Source organism: Trematomus bernacchii, unplaced genomic scaffold, assembly GCF_902827165.1.
Source record: "Trematomus bernacchii unplaced genomic scaffold, fTreBer1.1, whole genome shotgun sequence".
Classification (NCBI taxonomy): Eukaryota; Metazoa; Chordata; class Actinopteri; order Perciformes; family Nototheniidae; genus Trematomus; species Trematomus bernacchii.
In genome coordinates, this window is record NW_022987705.1 from 7,815,431 (window position 1) to 7,838,047 (window position 22,617).

At 41.1% G+C, this 22,617-nt stretch overlaps 1 protein-coding gene across 1 annotated transcript; it reads right to left on the reverse strand.

Moving 5' to 3' along the window:
- Positions 1-745: 745 nt before the first annotated feature.
- ssh2b (slingshot protein phosphatase 2b) lies at positions 746-21,305 on the reverse strand. Its single transcript, XM_034139718.1, has 15 exons — positions 21,072-21,305; positions 17,136-17,179; positions 9,574-9,686; positions 9,373-9,437; positions 9,160-9,281; positions 9,011-9,076; positions 8,830-8,895; positions 8,350-8,544; positions 8,090-8,183; positions 7,734-7,862; positions 7,341-7,387; positions 6,985-7,131; positions 6,673-6,873; positions 4,056-5,094; positions 746-3,597 (listed from the first exon to the last, which is right to left on the reverse strand). Exons 1-15 carry the CDS (start codon positions 21,132-21,134, stop codon positions 2,308-2,310), a joined length of 3,681 nt encoding a protein of 1,226 aa, XP_033995609.1. The 5' UTR covers positions 21,135-21,305; the 3' UTR covers positions 746-2,307.
- Between the last annotated feature and the right edge of the window lie 1,312 nt (positions 21,306-22,617).

Below are 22,617 nucleotides of genomic sequence, written 5' to 3' on the forward strand. Positions count from 1 at the left end.
TTTGTCACATGATCAACCGTACTGTACTTTATATGAGTTTTCAGTGATAAGACGTTTCCAAACAATCCATTTATTAAACAATAATCTTGAGGTTTCCATTTTCCCTTTTGTAGCTCATACTGCGGCAGCTACTTGTTTTGAGTACATTTGTATAGTATTTAAATTAACCCCTGACTGGATATTTGTTTCACTAAAACTACATTTGGGTTTGGATTTAAATACATGCAAACGATTTTCCTGCTGGCTTAACCTGCAGTTTCCCCCAATAAAGTGTTAAGGATAACAGTTTCCAGTGAAACTACTTCCTATTTTAAAACAAATACTAAACTTAAGTAAAATAGATCATACTCACCTCTTATAATGAAAAACACTCCCGATGCTGTACAAAACATTGAGAAGTTAACCATAGGCGAAATAAATGAGTGTTAACACATTCACAGTGAATGTGCTCTGACATTGGTCCATAAAGCAGAGCAGAACTGGCCCTAACTACATAAATGTAGAGATGTTCTGCTATAATCCATGTTATATAATAGTACATTGAATATCTTCAGCTTTGAACTGTCAGTCAAAACAAATAAGCAAGTTAAAGATGTGTCCCAAGGTTTGGAATGTGTATAATTTCTTCACCGTTTTTGGACATTTCATAGACTAAACAATTAAAATCTATAAGTCTTTGCTTATTAAAAAAACACATCTTGTCTTGACTTACATTACTGTAAAAACACTCACACAGCAACATAGACTCAATACTTTCCATTGTTTAATGGTCACAGTTGGAGCACATGATATAAAAGAATATTTACACTGATAGTTTAAAATAAAACAAATGAAAAACTCAGTTTTTGACAATAGACACCCATACCCAACAGCTGCTACTACCTAAGCATGCTCCCCAAAAGTAGCAACCATACATTTAAAAAAAAAAAAGCCACATTAAAAAGAAAAAGGGAGTAAAGTGCATGTATGACAGACCTCCCTGTACAGACATTTTGATAGACTGCAGAGAAGCCTCATTTGCCAGTCACAGGCACACTCCTAAAATGTGTACAAAAGAGATGAATTAAAAACAAATAAAGTACACACCCACATAGTCAAATTGTGCTGCACAGTCGCACTCATACACAGTCACAAACCAGATATAAAAACATGTACAGTTCCTACAATTGTCAACACTCACAATATAGACCTTTACATCCCAAAGAGAACATCGCAGAAACCTCACAAATATACACTCTGCTTTCAGCCCCCAGCCCCTAAACTACCCTTCTCCCACACAGTAACACATACATAACATGTCTTGTTTGAGTGGCATCAGAACTGAGAAAGGACGTAAGAGAGACGAGAGTACTTCACCTCGAGCAGTGAAGTGGAAATTGTTTCTGAGTCGGAAACATTCCAGGAATCCAGAGTCTGACGTTCATTAAGGTGAGATATGGTTCAGACTTACTGAGGTATTCTATAGTCAAAACAAATATAAATATATATAAAAAAAAAAAGCATGCCTCTTTTTTTCATAAAAACAACTATGCAGTCATTTTCTGTTGATGTTCCTGTGTCTTTGGGTCGACTTGAGCTCTTTGTGCTTAGATGTGCAGCTGTTAGCACAACCCATGTTAATAATCAGTCCCTAGAGAGCAGAATTGACCTTGCTTGGTATTGTCATTAAAACAGTTTTTCTGCCAAACTTGAGAAGTGTGTTATAGCCTTAGATTGATGTAGAGTACATTATTTACCGTCAGATTGTACTGGCTGTATCATTTGTTTGGCAGTTACCCAGCACAAATAGCAAAAACTGATGCAGAGAAGCACAAGGAAAGAGGAAAGAAAATAAACTACATTCCACCTAACACCAGGTCGGACAATCCAAAAAAACAACAGCGATCAGGAACCAGCAATGGTGAAGGGAGTGAATATGTGCAGGCTCAGGTATATAACAATTGAAACAAGATATTTATTTTGATGACTGTTTTTGAACGTGTTTACACATCAAAGCGCTTCTTCCAATTTGACTCAAGTTTTATTACCAATTGACCGGACCCTTCATAGCCTTGTCACTGTTCTTGCACTGAGAAAAGTCTCATATGTCAGATATCACAGAGGCCCTCAGCAGATCTGCAGAGAAAAATGTACAGACAAATGTGATCATATCCTTTAAGGCAAGAGGCATTGGTTTGTTTTACTGAATAAATCCAACATTTATGCACTTGATTACTATTTCTCACAGGTGTGCATAATCCCTCTCGCTCTCGCACACACAAACACACACACATACAAACACACACACAGAGACGGACACAGTGAGGGTTACATGGTATGGTAAACAGTACTAGTTCTTTTCTTGAGCTGATTCAGGGGGTGAGTCCTTCCATACTGCTGCCTTGTTGCCGTGAGTGACAGCCCATGTGAGTCGGGAGAGACTTGGTCAGCGTTAGGCAGTTCTCCTTTCTGCGGACTGGATTGTGGAGAGACTCCTGGTGAGGTTTCTCCAGCTTCAGAAAGCCTCTCCTCTCCAGTCTCAATGTCTTCCGTCTGCTGTTCGGCTGAGGAAGACGAGTTGTGGACACGCTGCTTCTTGGACTCATCGCTGGTTGTGTGGGTCTCGGGCTCTGCGGAGGACGGGGCTACGGACGAGCGGCTGATCTCCCACTCACTCAGGTCGTTGGCCAGCAGCTCTAGACAACCCAGTTTGGCCAGAGAGGCCGAGCGCTTCATCAGGGATGGAGGGGTCAGTCCCGCCTGGCGAATCCTTGCCTCCACCTCTTTGACCCTCTTCTGGTTGCCTACACCTCGTTTCTGGGTGGTTCCGGCGCTGAGGCCGAACAGCTGGTCCACGCAGCGGGTCTTGCAGCCTCCCTCCTTGCTCACCTGCTGCAGGAAGGCACCCAGCTCACACAGAGTCTCCCAAGTCTCCCTCATGATAATGTCACAATGAGGTCCCTCTGTAAAACAGTCCCAGTCTGTGGCTGACTCCAACTCTGTCACGCCCTCCAAACACAGGAAGTTGACAGAGGCGAAGGGAGAGTGGGCAGAGCGGTGGAAAGAAGAAGAGGTAGAGAGCAATCTTTCAGAAGGGTGGAGTTTGTGTCCTTTTGTGCTTACGTCATTATTTCCTAGTGCCCTCATTTCAACTAAATTACCACTGTCCCTTTTAACTGGTCTAAATGCATCCTCATCTCCTTGCACCCGGCTTGACAGCTGTGAGCCAGCTGATGCATCCTGGGTATTGGACATTGTCACATTATGGACACTGTGTGGACGCTGCTGAGAGCAGGAGGAGCTGCCAGAGAGGGACGGAGGAGATGAGGAGGGCGACGAAGTCTCATGATCCTGTTTCATTCTTTGCTCCAGCTGTCGTGTGACGCGCCGCACGGAGCCCCTCGTCCAATCACTGTACAGACGAGCAGGGGCCGCCTCCTCCTCTTCTTCTTTGTTTTTCACTTCCTCTTTAACATGCTCAGCTTCCTTTTGTGATGAAACATCTTCATCCTTAATTTCCGGCTCAGACTTCTTCACATCCTGGTCCTGGGGGCCCTCAGACTCTGAGTGCTCTGCAGGCTTCAGATCTGTGACCGTGTGCACAGGGACGGACATTTCCTACAGAGAAAAGAAAAAGAAAACATAAATCATAACTCAGTTTAAATGCCAAACAATAGTTTTAATATATCTATAAAAAGGTGTTCAAATAACATTCAAGTCAAATGGAGAGTAATGTGACAGATATACTGCATGGGACATACCATACATAGGCACCAGGTGGCGCCATGGACTCAAGAATACAAAGGCTAAACAAACTAATTAATGATTTGATACTTACATTTCACCACTATGACATTATTACACTTCCAAATCGGGCATTTCACACAAGCATAGACTTGAAAAAGATCACTACATCTGCACACTTATCTCCAAAAACAACCAAACTGAGATCTTTGTCAGAGCCTGAGAGTAGCTCTGATAAAAGTCAGTGACCCTAAGCTTAGACATACTGCTATGTTTACAATGGAAATAAGTCCATTGATTTTGATTTCTTTTCTACAAACACTCCCTCTTACCTTTCTTTTCTCTTCAATCTTCCCCTCACCAGGCAGTGGTTGTTGTTCCTTGCCACAACTCTTCTGCTGGGGCAACTGCTGCACTGCGGCACACTGAGTTTTATCATCTTGACTCATTCCCTTGAACTTTTCTCTGGCACTGAAAAAGTTAATGTGATCTGCGCTGTGGCCGAACAGCAACTCGCCGTCTTGTGGAATGGCACCGTGGTAGCTGATTAAATGACTAGTGGAGGGAGGATGTGCTGGTAAACTGTCCAAAGACAAGCTACACATCTGTTGGTCACAGTCTGTTTTTGGGACAGGCACTGGTGCAGGCAGACTCTGGGGTTCAGCCTGTTGTGTGCTCGGTGTTTGTGTTGTCATGGGCTCAGGCACGGACACTAGCATGGGTTTTACCACAGGCAGAGAGCAGGACAACAGCTGCGGTTTGATAACCTCATCCATGCAGACTGGAGTTGGAGATGGAGCAGGGGAGAGGGGGAGGTCTTGGAAGGAGGGAGGTGGGTGAGGCTGGCCAGCTAAAACAGTCTCTGCCACCATGTCAGTCTTGAGAGGCTCCGGCACCACCGTGGCGGCCCTTGGCTCGGAGAGAGGAGGCGATGAGGGCTGCTCCTCAGAGTCAGACACACCGTTGGAGAGCGGAGGAGATAACGGAGACACAGAGCCAGCTGTGGGTTCGGGACAGGGGGGGTCTGATTGGCTGATTTGGATAACAGCAGAATGAGAAGGAGCCTCCAGCCTTTGAGCTTCAGCATTGCCTTTTATAGCTGCCATCCCCCCAAAGGATGAGGAGCTGAGCTTGGAGTGGATGCCAGTGTCAGGCTGGCTGGTGGAGTGTGTTGCTTTGCCAGTCTTAGCCGAGGTTCCCAGTGAATCCAGCAGTTCTCTCACAGAGGGGCCAGGCTCGCTGCCGGCCTGGTTGTGGGGGCCTAAGCGGCCCAGGCTGAGCGGTTGTGCGTGAGATTTAGAGAGCGGCTCATGGTTATCAGACAGGTCGCTGTCAGAGTGAGAACGCCACAGTTTGTTGTGCCTCTGCTTACTGTAGGGGGAAACCAAAAGGATACGATTAGTAGAGTCTTCTCATGTCACTCCTATAATCTTTATGCAAACACACAGTATAAACATGTACATTTTAGGTCACAGATACTAAACTGATATGAAAGCACCAGCCGCAGTGTTATGGGTGGGCCTACTGGGCCTAGGCCCACCCACTCTGGCACTGAGCCCACCCATTCATTGATCAAAAATTACTGGGCGAAAATATAGTTTCCAACATTTTTGATTAAAATTAACAATTAAATAATAAAATAAGAGCAAACATGTGTTTCCCTTTCAAAAAAAAATTAAATTAAAAGCAACATTAATTAACGTAATCAGGCCGAACTCATAGTCGAAGCGTGGGAGCAAACACATCGTAGAACGTCTTGCGGCCGCGCGCAGACGAAGGAGGACAGTGGACTGGACAGACACAAAAAATATACCGTGCTCACTAACGATGTCACAACAATCGATGTTCAGTTTTTTTTAAAAGAGTAAGAACAGTCAGAGTGCAGAGGCGCCGCCGCCAGAACCACCACACTCATCATCCTCACAGCAGGTGCCGCCTCAGAGAGACGAGAGTGTGTTTAATGTTGTGCCCCGCTGAGCTCAGTCCCTCTGCGGGACGTAGCACCCGTTGCAGGATAACAGAAAATAGCATCCCAGTGCCGGACCTATCAGCCATAGATGACCCGGCGGCTACACAGCCAAAGCTCATAAAGTACCCTCAGACACTTTTCGGACAAAAGAAAAGGAGCTTCGCTGCCCAATGGTATGACAAGTACACATTCTTGGAGTATAGCATTAGCAAGGACAGTGTGTTTTCTAAAAATGTGCCGGCATTTTAGAGAGAGAGGCGGGGCCGGCGGAGAAGATACATTCAGTCGCCATGGTTACAGGGACTGGAAACACATCGACTATGCTCTCAGTAAACACGAATGTCATTCTTGGCATAGCCTATTTTTATTAGATTATTAACAAAAATCGCTAGAAAACATTTGAACGGGCCCAGCCGAAATTACATTGGCCCACCCACAATTGAAATCCTGGCGCCGCGGCTGGAAAGCACACTAATGCACAGATCAATATTCAAATAAATACATTTAAATATAGAAAATAATCATAACATTTCTTTCAGCTAATATTGCGCCATGTCTGCTTGATGTGTAAATCAGCAGCTGTTTGCTAATATGTCAGCCATGTGAGGTAATGACAGTTGCATGTACAGCTTGTTCTGCAGAAAAATGTAATACATCACAGAATGCAGTTTTGATTACATATCACATTGCTGATATGCTGAAGGCAAAATTATAAACTCTGCCATAGTAACTACTAAACTGTTCGCAAACTCAAAGAAACCTTTCCTTTCTGGTTCAGAGTATTCATCTACAGAGTATGCATTGATACATGAATAGCCTGTGCACATAATTAAACAGTTGAAAGTTTAGCTGCGTTTGACCTTTCTGCTTCATCCACATGGTATTATTAGCCTTAGCAAATCAGGCAGTCCATGCAGTATTGGCATCATGCTACATATACAGATCACATTAAATGTACTTGTGAGTGTTTTTATGAGTACCTGGCCAGCAGTATGCCCTGATACTCCTCCAGCTGTCTCATAAAGGAAGGGTTAGGTTTGGTCACAGTTCGACGCTCCTTGACGAAATCAAAAGCTTTCTTCAGGTCCCATCCGTGCTCCTTCATGGCGTACGCGATCACTGTAGCTGCAGAGCGACTGACGCCCATCTTACAGTGCACCAAACACTTGGAACCGGCTTTCCTGGAGTTAATAAGAATACATTAAGAAGGTTTCAGCATACCATTGTCAACATTTCTGTAAAGTCCCAAGATGAGAAGATATAAACAAATCATGCAGTTGTCAGGAACTCACTTGGCTCTAGTTATAAACTTGAAGGTTTCATTCCAATAGGCAAGAAGGTCAGTGGCCTCCTCATCATACACACGGATGTTGTGGTACTCAAACACACCGGGGAAGAAGTTATCAATCTCCCTGGTTACATTCAAGATGTACTGAACCCTGCATGAGAATAAGAGGGTAGATCAGAAAAAGAGAGATGATTGAATGTGCAGTCCGCTTGAATAACAGATATAGAATACTTTAGTTAAAAAACATTCAGTTTATAAGGAAATATTGTTAGGGTCCTATCATATGATACATTATGTCTTCATTGACTTCAGTACAGCTTGTTATTTGTTCTGTGTTGTTGTGTGTGTCCCCTTGCTTACCCGCTCTTCTGCAGCTCCTCCAAATTGGATGCATTCCACTCAGATCCCTGTAGGAAACAAAAGCAATCCTCAAGACTAGCTCAGAGCCTTCAACTGAGCTTTTCATAATGCTTAAATCCTGTTGCGAGGCATGCCCGACATCCACTGTGCACTCCAAACCAAACAAATAACAAAGTACCCTAAAATTGGGAGAAACTTTGACTAACACAAGAAGATCTCAGATTTAACCGGGGTCCCTCACATTGCTTAGAGCATGATTTACAACTAATACTCATATATCTTACTTAAAATCAACTGATACTTTATTTTTAAGTGTTCTTATATGTACGTAATCAGATCAAAATAAATCATAAATGCAGCAATGGTTGCCTGGAGGTGTAATGAGGAACCTACCAAGAAGACGTGATCAAAGATCTCCGTAGGACTGTCCATCTGGCCCAGAATGACGATCATCTCATTGTCGATGTACTCCTTGAACTCTCGCAGGTTGCATGTCATGTGCATCTCCAGCTCTGTTCGGATCTATGGAACACAACCAGACAAACACACATGTATTTTAAAACAGCAAATCCAAGCCTCAAATACAGGCATTTACTAAAAGAGTGACAAAAAAGGAACTCCAACATTTTCTTTTCTATGCAATTCCTTAAAAAGAGGGACTTCGTAACTCAGTGACATTTCACCAGATATCAGTGACATTCTATCTGTTTGGAACATCTTCAAATCCAGCATCTAAGGCGCTGACTCACCTCTTTGCTTGTGACATTCTCAAGATCTTTCTGCATCATGATCTCCCTCAAACTGTTTTTGATCTGACGCTCAGTCAGCTCTCTTTCCGTGGGTCTGCAGAAACACCATGACATTAAAATACATGAATAAATGGAGTAAGTCTTTTTCATTTATGAAGTGTTGCTGCACACATACAGCCTGGTATATGAAGGTTTGTCTTGCTGAACCACTTTATAGTAATGTGCAGAAAAAATATATTCCATATGATCTGGATACTTACGCGTCGGAGAAGAGCACGGGTGAATCTGCACGGTGCGACTGCACATCCTGCATGGCGTTCCACTCGTTGATGCGGGCCTGGTCCGAGTACACCCTGCTTTGATAGTAGCAGACCCAGGTGAGGAACAAGCTGCCTGGGAAGTAGTTGTGACAACGAGCCACCTCGCAGGCCTTATGGAGGGACTGGAGGGCCGACCTGCGATTAAGTAATTGAGAGGGAAAATGCATATTTAGAGACAGGAGATGAAGGGGAGAGAGACAAATTACACTTTCAAATAAATAGAAGGGACAGGCTTAAAATACCAAGATGAATACTTGCAAAAATAAAAGAGCAGATATGATATTGATGTCAAATCAAATCAAATTTTATTTATAAAGCACATTTAAAAGCGATTTTTGGTCGAGCCAAAGTGCTGTACATGTAATAAAAACACATTACTACAATCACAATAACACATGTCTACTAAGTTGTATGACTCACCACATGGCCTGCACAGAAACCGGCTTGAACACGTGCACTGTGTTATCAGTTGACACACTGAAACCCCTGGGAGAAAGAAGAGAAGAAGGATCAAACATCAAAAAAGGCGGTCAACCATCTTAGCAGCCTAGTTGTAATTGTGTGTTATCTATGTGATTAAACAGGTTGGATGTTTCCTTACCCATCTCCATCCAGATGTATTAATGTGTCGCTCCACAAGGGCAAAACCATCCCTACAGAACATGAACTGGAGGAAAATAAATATGTCAGGTTATAACTTAATGCACACACATGGAGGTAAATATGAATGTGTTTGTGTTCCTGTCTCACCTATCTACAGGACTGAAATCCATTCCCAGCACCACACTCTCCTCTGTGTCTTGACGACCATTGGTTGAGACCACCACCATGTAGCGGGTGATCTGAGTGTGTGCGCTCTCCAAACGCACCGCCTAGAGCAGGAAAGGAACAATTTGTGAAGTCTTTACAGGTGATTGACATCTCAGGACATTACTTTTTGTTTTAACTACTGAGTGTACCCACCAGTTTGATGTTGTCCTCTGGTCTGAGGAGAGTGAACATGGTTTGCAGATGCTGTTGGATGTCCCCTGGTAAGATGCGAGTAATAAAACAAATCTTTGATCAGTATCAAGAAGTGCAGTTATCCATAAATGGCAGCATTTTAACCAACAGCTCTATTGAGAGTCAAACAGTCAATTGTCTTGACAGAACATTTAACCTCACCTGCATGTTTGCTGCGCAGCTGTGAGAAGCGAGAGGCAGACGAAGGAGAGGAGCCATTTCCTCGAGGTAAGAAGAGAGCAGCCCCTTTAACTGTCAGGAAACTTTCACTAATGCTAGACAGATAGAGAAAAACAAATAAAGTGATGAGAACCACCCAAAATAGTTTGATTTTTTTCCTTTTTTAAGAGGGAGTTGGTTTAGGGAGATGAAACGCTTAGTGGAAATAATTCATTTAGTCATCAACGAAAAAGCTAATAGCAACAGCACATATTTTTATAAGAAATTGACAATGTAAACCTTTTTAATCCAGTTAAATCACACATGTCCCCATTCTCAGCTTTTCAATAGTGATGACTTTTTTTTTCCATCTTACATTATCATAAACTCCATATTTAGGACTATTAGTCAGGGAGAAAAAAAGCCAGCTGAATATTCAGTAGGATTTTTATTGTTGAAAAATGGATTGTGTTTTAATAATGGTAATTTCATCTTGTGCTTCCTTAGAAAATGCACATAAAATCCTGTACAAACAACATATATAAAACAATTATTGGAGAGATGTATGCACCTTATCGAGTTCAAGATCTTTCACTGTGCAGTTTACAACCAATTCCAATAACATGCTGGCTTAACTGGCCTGGACATGTTAAAAACATCAGGAGGCCCATATGTCGTAGAGTAAAAATAACAAAAAACTGTCCCCCAATTAAACCGTTAAATTCTGTTCTTCACACACAGTTGTTATCATTGTAATCTTTAAGCAATTACAACTTAACTGGCTGTGGCTGAGACTTTAAAGCTCATAATTGAACAACTACCTGGCATGAAATTGGCCTTTCCAGCAAAGCTACTTGGTGCTACTGCTCTCTAAACAATCTAGTAATGTAACAGACTTAAGATGCCCAATGTATCCCTTTGATTTTAAAATTGCTCCATTTGTTCTTCAATCACAGATGTAATCAAGCAACAATTGCAAGCAATGATTAACAAGAGCTTTTGGTCCTTGAATTTAGAACAAAGTGGTAGCCTAAATTTGTTATGAAACGATTGAGTGCATATGCGTCACTCCAAACGGAAGGCAATGATACACTGAGTCAGAAAGCTAAGAGAGAACTATAAAAAAAACAGGAAGTCGCATTCTGTCATGAATGCCATGAGGATCAAGGAGAAGAGGATCAGCAGTAATTACAAAAGTCACAATGAGGCAATCTATGCCTTTAGAACAGCAGCTTCAAAAAGTATCCTATTACATTTCACCGTTATAAAAGAGACATTTGCAACATCCACATATTTGTTGTCACAAACATTTCAAAGAACAGCCTTAAACCACTTCCCACTCACATTTTAAAGAGTCTATATATCATGAATGTGGTCATCAACTAAGGAAATTATATTACTTAAAAAGGACCAGTCTTATTCACATCTAAAATAAAAATAAAAGCTGGGTGAAGGAGAGTGCGTGTGAGCAGATGAGTTTGGCATCTGGCTGACATTTCAGAGGAAGGAAACCTCTTTCTTCAGCCCCTGACTGCTGTCATATCCTTCCCTTTAACTCATCATGGGAAAACCACAAACCTTTGTCATACCAGATCTCCGTGACAAAATATTGGAAAGCAGGGAGAATGAGAATATGCCCCTGCCCCCCCCCCCCCCTCTGTTCAACTAGGGTTTCAAGTCAGCAAAAATAATGTTCCATCACTTATTGATATTATAAATACTAAATCAGACTCTCATACAGCATCTCACTAATAAGAATACAATAATATGTTACTGCAATTCATATTATTTTCCACAGAAAACCTGGGGCTCTGAGCACAGTGTAAACTTACAGCTGATAAATGTCCCCCTGAGAGATCACGGAGTTCTCGGTGAAATAAGGTCTCATCTCCCCGCCGCAGCAGGCGCAGAAGCAGCCGGCAGTAGAGCTCCGTGGAGCGGACACAACACCCGGAGGCATCGCTGCTCTGGTGGCGGAGGAAGGGCGCACAGAAGCGGGCTGTTTCTATCGATAGCTGCCGTTATGGTGTGGCTGTGGAGGCAGGCGGGCACTCCGCACTGCCAGGATATTTGCTAAAACGCAAAAACTGTGGATAACTTGAGGTCTCGAATGTAAAGGACACCCCGGACTGAGTCAATTTTATCCGTGAAACAGGAGATTTTTTTAAAAAGCGCGGTGATATAATATTCAAAAACGGCGACAATGTTTACATGTTTAGCACATGCTGTTGCAGAGCAGGTGTCTCCTAACATCTGCTCGTGTTAGGCCTACTGACTGTGGTCTGCAGCATGGTCTGCAGCAGGCTGCGGTAAAAGGGGAGGAGACACACATGGTCCATTCGCTGGAAAACAGCCGTCCTTCGAAGGCTGTATGACAGAGTTAGTGCCACAGTGAAAAGCGGGGAAAACATTATAGTCATGACAAAAACAAGCCTTTAATCGAGACAGACAACTCTTCAATTACGGCCTATTTCATTAGATAATGTTACCAACTATGAAGTGGTGCAGTGATGATTGCAAGGGCTCACTGGACCAAAAAACTAAAGGGTTTTCCCACTGGCTTATTTGGCTGTACTGTAATATTGCTGAAAATAAGATATGTGGCAAACACAGGTTTATGATACTAACAGGTATTTTTCAGCAGGAAAATCCAATCGACAAAAGTAAATAGCTAACAAAATGCTATAAACAAGCTACATCACAGTCACATGACTATAATAAATAAAACCTGAACATTTCCTAAGCTTGTATTATCCACAGATCTTATTTCAGGCATCAAACCAGAATCTCTTTCGAAACTGTCGACCTCAAGACGAGGGAACCTGGAAATGCTCAAATAATAACAGATTTTCCTGGTTCCGTGAACATTAAGTCCCAAAAGTTCCTGACATAGGAGAAAATACTACCGCATACCGGAAGTGGCAGCTCAAAAATGCCCCTTGCATTAAGCTTAGTGAACAGCGCAGATGTTTAACACCAGAAAAACCAGAATACCTTCCTATGACACATCATTCTGGCACTACACTGAATTTAGGTATGGTTCAGCATGTGTTATGGCACTATATAGAACTTCTGATATAATGTTAACATTATTTACTTGACTGTCCATTTGTAAAGTGTTTTGTGGCTTTATTTGAAGGGTCACAGTAGAGAAACAGGTGGTAGAGAGAGAGGGGAACAAAAGTCCCTGGACAGGATTGAACCAGGGGCATAACATGGCATGGTTTTCATTATCTCAGCAGTTATAAAATACATATTCACTAGTTGTAGGCTAGTGCCATTTTTGTATAACATCGAGTCAAGTTTTCCCTTTTCTCATGGCAACAACACTAGTTTACACAGCAACACACTTAGCATCTATGACAACACTTGAACCAAACCCCTGATTAAGCATTACTTACTCTCCATACCTAGAAAGGCATCTTCTGGAGAGTGTTGGTCATACACTGATCACACATGTGTAGTAGCTGGCCAAGTTGTGTAACCAACTCTAGGTCTGTAGCCTTTACGGAAAATCAGGAACACCTGACACCTTAATGTGCTGATGCTTCCCGCAACAGCAAAACAACAACAACGGAAAAAAGATTGAGAAATCAAAAAGGAGACATCAGAGGACTGAGGAGAAACTAGACCTGGTTACGCTGCTTGTTGATGCCTCGTGGTTTCAATTTAAAATGGGATTGATTACAAAGTACTGGAGGTAGAAGCGTGGCAACCACCTGATGGCCCAATTATATCACAGGATAAACAACAACTGCACTGCTGTTTTTCTGTTAGATCCTTCTATGGCTGGTGTAATATTGCATAAGTGTGCATGAGCCTTGACCCTCCATGATTAATCAGCCAGGGGATGTGATTCAGTAGCAAGATGAAGAAGCAATAATGTCAAGCATTAAGTGGACGTTCAGTGTCAAAGTGCATGTTAGACGGACGCATCAGGAGGCCTTCATTACTCCCTGATAACAGCTGCCTAATCTGAAAGGTACCAAATCAACCAATCCTGTTTAACTCTCAAAGTTCCACTACAGGCTCCATTTTTCTTGTCATGATTTTATTTAACTTCCTTTTCTGACTGACTTCCGTCTCACAAAATCACTTCCATGCCCCTAATCTCCATCTTTAATTAGTCTTGTGTGTATTGAATGGTTAGTAGCTTCATTAATTATGTCATCATTTAATGAATGGCAAGTCAAGTCATTAGATTTAAACCCGATATTTCCGCACAGTAGAATATTATAACTAGGCTATAATAAGTATATAACACTATTTGATGGATTCGATTACAGTTGTGGTTGCGCAGGATTGTTTCTTGACTCGCGTGATCTAAAACATTTATTTTAACAGCAGAGGTTTGTTAAGTCCAAATGTCAAAATGCATTAAAAGACAGAACATCTACAAAAATATGCCTCGACTTGCCTTTAAAACACAGCAGGTTAATTTCTTAAATCGAGAAAACGTTAATAGAAAATATTAACTTAAAAAAATGTTCGGTACAGCGTTAGTCCCATTAATGTAAAAAATATCTGTTACATTGGTTGTAGCGCACTATAGGTGTCGGACGAACAGTCATCAAACGACATTTTCATGTTTGTGATGTTCGACCCGTCTCTGAAGTTCCATCTTACTGTTCTCTAATTTTATCTCCTGAAATTCACACCGTCCAATGACAAACAGTGAAGGGCAGGATGTGGTTGTGAAAGGCAGACAGACACCGGACACTCCTCTGTTGCTCTTACGTCTCCACGTATACAAACACACAGGCAGTAACCTTAGTGATTACAACATTACCTGTGTAGTACAGTAGACACACAGCTATTCAGCACTTTGCTTTATGAGCAGGGAATTCTAGCATGAATTACGCTCAATGTTTACAGCATAATCAATCTGCTGGACAACAAACAAAAAATATTAATTGGAGAGTCTTGGGGGAACACATTCATAATTTCAAGCATAATATAAATGAGTAAAAAACCAAACAATATTAAATCCTTACTATTCGCACAAATATATCATGATAACACTTTTTATTTTGCATCTGACAAAAGAATCATGTATGTAATAATAGCCCAGAAACAGCGTGATAATGCATTCCTCTGACGTTGCTGCTTTAGCTGACGTCACTACTCTGCTGATGTCACAGCCTTTAATCAGCAGCACTGCAGTGGGCCCAGCGCATGCAGACAGACACACTGAATCACTGAAGCCTCATTACAGTCTAAATAAATGTCACTACCTGTGTCAGAGATGAGCTCTGCTGCAGCTGCTGGCTGCTACGGAGAGATAGGCACAGACGTCAGCAGTTGGGAACATTAATACAGTATTTCAGTCCATGGAGGTTTACTTTTCCTGAATCGTTATTGCCTCTTTAAGTGGAATCCGGTGTTTGTTGTTCACAATTGCCTGACAAGAATTTTGAAAAGAGACAAGCACTCATTTCCTATGTTGTTCCTTTGACCCTAGAGAAACTTCTGAATGGATTAAATGATCCTTATTGTCTTGAGTAATAAAACCTAATAACTGTGTGTTAACAGCTATCTAGATAGGTGAAGGAAAAAGTCAGTTACCCCCCCCAATGTAATGTGTTGAAATAACTATAGAAGGAGTGAGCCACTACTTAGAGCCATAACACTGACTATCAGCTTATAAACAGCAAGTTCAAATGATGGTAAATTAACTAATCAAAATGTCTAACAAATCTCAACGGTTTAGATGGCAAACAAATTACAATATATACTGGCCTGTGTAGCCTGGAATAATAAAATCATCTGGTATAGAATACACGGCTCCTTGTTGGTATAAAGCGATTCAAAGAGGCTATTATGAACTCAAGACCGGGCCCAGCTCCTTGTATTCATATGTTCCTTCAAAAGGAATTACTGTATGAAATCGGGGCACCAGGGTCAATAGTCAAATAATTCAGGAATTAAAAACAAGATGTTGTAAAAAATACAGTAAATCAAAAATAAATCAGATCCAATACCTATTCTGTGCAAACACACATACACGGCCTGACTATGTGAATATAGATTTCACTCCCAGCTGCACAAATACAGAAAGCCTTCTCAGTTTGATGGCACAGAGCTCCAATGACCAGACAGACTCAGAGGCGCTCTGACTTTGGGAGGGGCTCCCAATCTGCTCCTGGATCAGCAGTGCTGCTCCCCTGACCCACATACACAGACCTGACTCACAGAGAACCGACTGCCCTCTAATGGAAAACAAGCAAACCACTGTTAATTATCTCATACATGAGAGGATTTTGGGATCTTATCCATTATTGCAAGGGCCAAATAAAACAAAGATGGATAATGAAAGTTACTTAAGCTAAGGTTCACTGGTATCATGTGTATCTTGAACAAATAAACATAGTGGCAGTAGGAGGAAATTGCTGATGGCTGGTGGTGGACTCAAACTAGTTGCAAGTGTGGTTGAGTGAAACAGGATAAACCAGATTCCAGCTCCAGTTCAATGCCAGAGGCAACAAGGGACAGCACACGATTGTGAGACCACAAAAGCACCACAATAGCACAGAAGCTCTTTGTACCAGTAAAGGAAGGAAGTCTTGCAGGGCCAGACTCATTTAATGATTAATTTTCAAGTGCTTCTTCAGGTAATGTCTTTTTCTCTCCCCCAAAAGTGTAGGTCGAGCCATTTTAAAGGTCTCCTATTATGCTATTTGTAGGCATATATTATGGGTCTCAGATATATACAAATATATTAAAAACATGTCTATGATGTATTTTGCTCAAAATACCAAACAGATCATGCATTTTAGACATTTCTCATATCCCTCTATTCCAGCCCTGTTAGAGAAACGCTTATTTTGGGTCCTTAGCTCAGAATTCTACGAGATACAGCTAAATGCTGCCGTGATTAAATACCATATCATGTTCCAAACCACATCAAGGATTATTTCTGAAACAGTATGGAGCTCAAATGCTTTTTCTTTGGCGGGTTTACCACAAGGTGAGTTCCTTTTTATATTTCCTGCTTTTTTATACATACTCTCTCCAGTACAGGTTAGCTCTGAGTGTTAGCGATGCTTGCTAATGTAAACAAAGACCATAATACGTCGGGCATTGTTTCTGATAGCAACGTTTCTGATAGTGCCGTGGGTCCCCATTTCAAACGCATGTCTGGATCAGCTCCGTTGTACCTCCGTTTTTAGAGATTTGGGTACAGAGGAAAAGAGAGAGGGTTTAGTTTCCTGACACTTTGCGAGTTCCCTGACAGACCGAGGACACAAATGTATGTATAAAAGACATCAAAAAGTGCATTTTGCATGATAGGTACCCTTTAAGGGCAGGGGTAGCAACATAACAGGCCCTCTGTTCATACACTTCAGTAGATACTCGTTGTGTCTTAAACTACTCGGCCCGGCACGACATTTCAGTAAAATGTCACTGTGATCCAAACTCCTTGTTTATGAAAATCACACTGCACTTCATCTTTATAGAGAAACAGGAAGAAGTTTGTATTGTGCTGACGTCCCAGAGGGGTAATATGATCAAGCATTGTTTGTGACAAAGTAGGTGAGGGTGCAGAATATCTAAACATATCTTACCTCCTCGGCTGAGAGCGGCGGTCATCCTCCCCACTACCGGACTCCTAAAGAGATAAAGTGAGAAAATGACATTTAATAATGTGATATAAAGTAGAATCTTGCACTTTTAAACACTAAGGTTGGAAATAGAGACACAACATATTGGATGTAGAAGCATTACAAAAGTAGCATCTATATACAGATACCATTTAAACATTTTATTGAATTAAATTCATTTTGAATAATTAACTTAAATCATCTAATTTTGTAGCAATCTCTTCATGTCATAATATAATGATGTTACCATTTAAAATTAAACAAAATGTGGGCATTGTAAAAACATTTCTCTATAACTTATTTGTTTTATAACTCAGTAATGTATAAATGGAAAATTCTGAGAAACATAATTTTAAACTCTGCAAAATAACTGTTTAACAAAGCTGTCACTCTATTAGAAAAGTACACCCTCAAATCAGAAAAAATCATAATAACAAATGTTTTGGCAACATTAAATAAGCTTCCTCTTGAACCAAAAAAGTAGTTGGACAAAATTGTAAATGGGTAAAATCACAATGTTCTATGTACAAAAAGAGAAGCATGTGTACTTCAAAACTCACATGTACACAAACTGAATGAAAGTACAAGTATCATAAAACACAGCATTCAGGACGGCCTGATCAGAGAGCAGCGGTGCAGTGGGACGGGAGGAAAAGCAGATTTCAGCTTCAACTCAATTTACGCACCCTCCAGGAAAATGACCTCAGTCTGTTTTTAAGGTGTGGCCGTTCAAAAAACAACACATTCACACACAAAACGAGCAGCAAGATGAGGAGGAGAGAATAAAAAACAAATTCAAATGACTAATAAAATATAAAGCTTTGCCAAATGAGGTTTAAATATTTGTGGCAGATTATCACATTACCTTGAGGACCTGGAATCTTGTTTACACTTTCGGCTTTACTAGCATTAACTAAATCACAGCAACATTAATAGCTTCATAAGAGGTAATAATGGATTACAAAGAAAAATATCAACTTGTGCAAGGCTGATTAAATGTGTGTGTTCTGCGAATGCACAGCAATGTTTGGTATAGCAAATGCCAATTGTGTGCAATGTTTAGGTTGTGAGAGCAACAACACAGCAGGGAAGGGTCTGGATACCAGTCTTTAGGCCGGATCTTGTGACACTGTTGCAGAACATCTATGAGCAACATTATGTAAAGCAGGTTTCCATTGTGGGCTCTCAGAATGATTTCAAGAGATATTTAAAACAAAACGTGTGGATTCTTGATCACCTTGTGTAAAGCATTTAAGTTGCTCTAACCAATGTATCCAAAAAGGTTTGATAATGAGTAATGGAATATCTTTGCAACAATGTAGTAATTAGTTTGTCGGGAAAACTAAACAGAATTTGAGTTTATATTTTAGATTACTTGATGGAACAGAGTTTCAGCGGTTGTGTCCTAGATTGTGACAGAACAACCAAACTTTGTTTAGATGGGAAAACACCTTTTGCATGTATGAAAATGTGAGAGGATTTTTCCAAAACTTATGGAAATGTGTTGCCTGACTGTGCAGGCTGGGCAGGGATCTGCAAGACAGGAGACATGTCTGTACTGCACTGGGAGTCACAAGTTACAGCATAGAGTCACCACGTTAAACCTAGTAAATGCTTATACCCTAAAGGCAAAATGTGTACTCCCTGTGTGTTTTCCATACAAAAACCCTTATTATGAGGCTGGACAGGCTCAACATAAGGTTCAAGTAAAGAGGGTTGAGAAAAAAAACAGCAGGCAGGCATCTCACGAGAGACTTTACACAAGACTTCTCGCACACTGAGACATACATCACATGACAGCAGGACACAGTGAACCAGACATGTCTGTGCGATGTGTTATCACTCTATGTGTGTACGGGTTGCAACTTGAAAGCATATTTCCACAAGAAAATGCTTTCCATCCTTCAACACTTCCTGTCTGCCTCACCTTGCTAAATTACAGATATGCATATCTTCCTACTCTACTTTTACAGCTCTGTGGTGATGGAAGACTGTCCGGCTCAACACACACGATCTTCAGGAATATTGACTTTGTGTTCCTTGACACTGACGGCTGATTGTTTCATCTAATCTTGTATATATTTTTGAGTCACTCTGGATGACAGAACAAATTACTACATGTGTGTGTACAAAGCTTGACAGTTATGATTATGCCTTCTCACTCACAGAACCAGTTTTGCTCCGAGGATAGAAAAGGTGTGAAGAGAGGGTCTCTTTCACGGCCACAGTGCTCACAGATTGTTTGTGACTGACATTCTTGGTGAAAAATAACTTGACTGCAACCCCAATATGTAGTTGGGGTGTAGAAACTAACACGATTTTACCCACACATTTTTATATAATACTGAGAAAACAAAAATAAGTTCAATTTTACTTACTTGGCATTTAGCCAAAATAAACTGTAAAACTAAATGAATTTGTCGAAGATTTTAGTATACTGAATAAATCATCAATGCCATGATAGCTATTTGGTGTTTAATGTTACTGTGGACAATGTTTCAAATAAAATGCCAAGATGACACAAAAATAACTGAAAGTATATGGCTTTACCAAAAACGTGTATGTTAAAGCTGAGTGCATATAATATGGATGGTATCAAAAGTACTCTATTGGTATCGATTTCACGGTTATTGGTACTGCTGTTGAACCTTAATAAACCATCCCCTGCAACTCTATCCATGAACACTATATCACAATATCTATTGATGTCACAAGACATGCTGTCTGTCAACAATACACTCAGCAGAACTGACACAGGAAGTGTATGGAGTTGTGTAAAACAGAGAAAGAACGAAATAGGAAACAGAGTGTATGCCTGTCTAGTACTCCCCGACTTTCTGAATGGGTTTCTTTCTTCAGTAGAAATAAAGACGAGCAGGGAGAATAGCAACAGGAAAACCACCTGCTCCTCTGCTTTGCACACACACACACACACACACACACACACACACACACACACACACACACACACACACACACACACACACACACACACACACACACACACACACACCACACACACACACACACACACACACACACACACACACACACACACACACACACACACACACACACACACACACACACACACACACACACACACACACACACACACACACACACACACACACACACACACACACACACACAAAGAGGCGGGTGGAAAGAGGCGGGTGGAGAAACGTGCAGACAAGGATCAAGAGTCTGAGGTGGAGACAGACAAACTGAGACAAAAGAGAAAGACACACGTCCACAACCGTGTTTACATACCTTGAAAGCACACAACAATTATGGAAGAGTAAATACCCGTATTCATGCGTGTCACAGGGCGCTTATTACGAGCGGAAGTGCACGACAGTTTTCTTTGTAGATAGCTAAACTACAACTCTGGAACTGAAACCATTAGTTAGCAAGCGGTACAATTTTATGAACAGCAAAACCTAACCATTTTCAACAAATACTATCGATAATAGTGAGTTTAGGTTCTCTTATTGTGGGCAGTAGTAGCCAGCTGAACCTTTGAACTGGCGGATGTGTGCATAACGTTACAGGAACCATGTCAACAATAGAGTACAATAAAAAAAAACTGAACAGGAAGTGGTCTTCAAGCTAACGTTGCTAACTGCACGGTGCAATCAAATAGCAGCAAAACAAAACATTTCCGGACAGGTTAATTTAGTTGCAAGTAACGACGCGGATAATTTAACTGAAATGATGAGAAGCTATAATTCACGCATGCGCAGGAGTACAAAGGCAAGGCACTTTATGACAGTCAGCAGCCGACAAAAAGACAGCGGAAATGTGGCATGAAATCGCCTTTGATAGCGAAATGGAATTGCGGTTTAGTGTTAGAGAGGCAACGGGAAGTTAGGAGGGTTCAATAAACGCGACTCTTACCGAAACACAAGGGCTGGAGCTGGTGCTGGGGGTCGGTGATCGCTGCACGGTAACCAGCGCCATTCAGCGACCGGGAAGCGGACACCTGAGATGAAGCGACGGCGGAGAGACGAGCATAGTTGATTTGAGAAGCAGAAACCCCAGCTGAACACGGGTTGTCGGTCTTCTCTGGTTTTTCTCCGCTCTTTCTCTCTAACCGCGGACTGTTTGACTACTCCCCGGCTGTTTCCTCTCTCAGCGCCTACTGCGCATGCGCAACTGTCCTTAGTTTGTCAATCCCGATTAACCGTTTGTGTCCCGGACGTAAACAAAGAGGAGTGGTGTGTCAGTCAAACTATAAATCCTGCCAGCATCATTTAGTGGCGAAATATGTTAAAAATTAGCAGACGTGAGAGAAGAACTGAGATCTTGTACTTGTACTTAGTAGAAGTACCAGAGTGTAGGAATACTATGTTACAAGTCAAAATCCTGCATTCACAATGTTAGTAAAAATTAGATTATAGTAGGCCTATATTATATTTCACATCATTAATCAAAACTTGCAAAGTAACTAAAGATATTAAATAAATGTAGTGAAGTAAAAGTACACAATTTACCTCTGAATTGTACAGGAGTAGAAGTAAAAAGTTAACAAAAATGGAAATACTCAAGTAAATAGTCCCTCAAATTTGTACTTAAGAGGACATTTGTACAAATGTACTTGAGTAAATCTACTTAATTACTTTACACCACCGGTCAAACAATAAATTCTGCCCATAAAAGTATTATCATCAAAATGTTCTTAAAGTTTAACAAGTAAAAGTAATCATTGTGCAGAAAATAGCATTAATATTATTCATGTGACATTTCGAGATAATATTGTTGCATCAAGTAGCATTTTACTGGGTTAGACAAAAGAAGTTTTGATGGACTTTTTGTAAAATATTTAAATAATTTGACTCTTTTGTGATTTAAAGAATTAGTCCAAGCGGGAAACATCAGATGATATTTTATGAGCACTGAGGTGAAGCCTGCCTGTCTAAACCTGAAGTGTTCATTCTTTACTGCCTCGAGGAACAGATCAGGGATAGCAACAATCATAGCCTGCCACAAAACCACACACTCAAAATGTGAAGTGTGTTTGCTATCATCACGTTACACAACCCAGATCTCAATGTTTGCAGGTATGTGCAGATGCACTAGAATTCCTCATTTGTTACAGCTGGTGGTAAAACATGATTTATCTCCCCCTTTCTACTTCACGTAAAAAACAGTATCAGCCTGAATTGCCAAAAAAGACAGATGTGGTCAGTGATTCAGAACTCTTGAGCCATGCGTAAACATCACCATATAACTCAAAACATGTACTGTTTAGATTTGTTGTCCTCAGCAGTGTTTTATATTTATCATTAAACTAAAATGGGAAGAATGAGCTTATTAGTTGTGCAGAATTAAAAAGGTGGTTATTCAGGCCCTTTACAATTTCCCCTTAACTTTGCCATTTATGTTTTTTATCCATAACACAACAATTACATGTTATTACCACTTCATCTATTCACCCATCAGG

What these genes read in the sequence shown, in the direction of transcription:
- ssh2b (XM_034139718.1), bottom strand. Translation starts at nt 21,134, where the DNA reads ATGGCGCTGGTTACCGTGCAGCGATCACCGACCCCCAGCACCAGCTCC. An exon ending in CAGAGGACAACATCAAACTG is followed by an intron (nt 9,282 to 9,372) that starts GTGGGTACACTC and finishes TTCCTGCTCTAG; the next exon opens with GCGGTGCGTTTGGAGAGCGC. An exon ending in TCTTTGATCACGTCTTCTTG is followed by an intron (nt 7,388 to 7,733) that starts GTAGGTTCCTCA and finishes TGTTTCCTACAG; the next exon opens with GGATCTGAGTGGAATGCATC.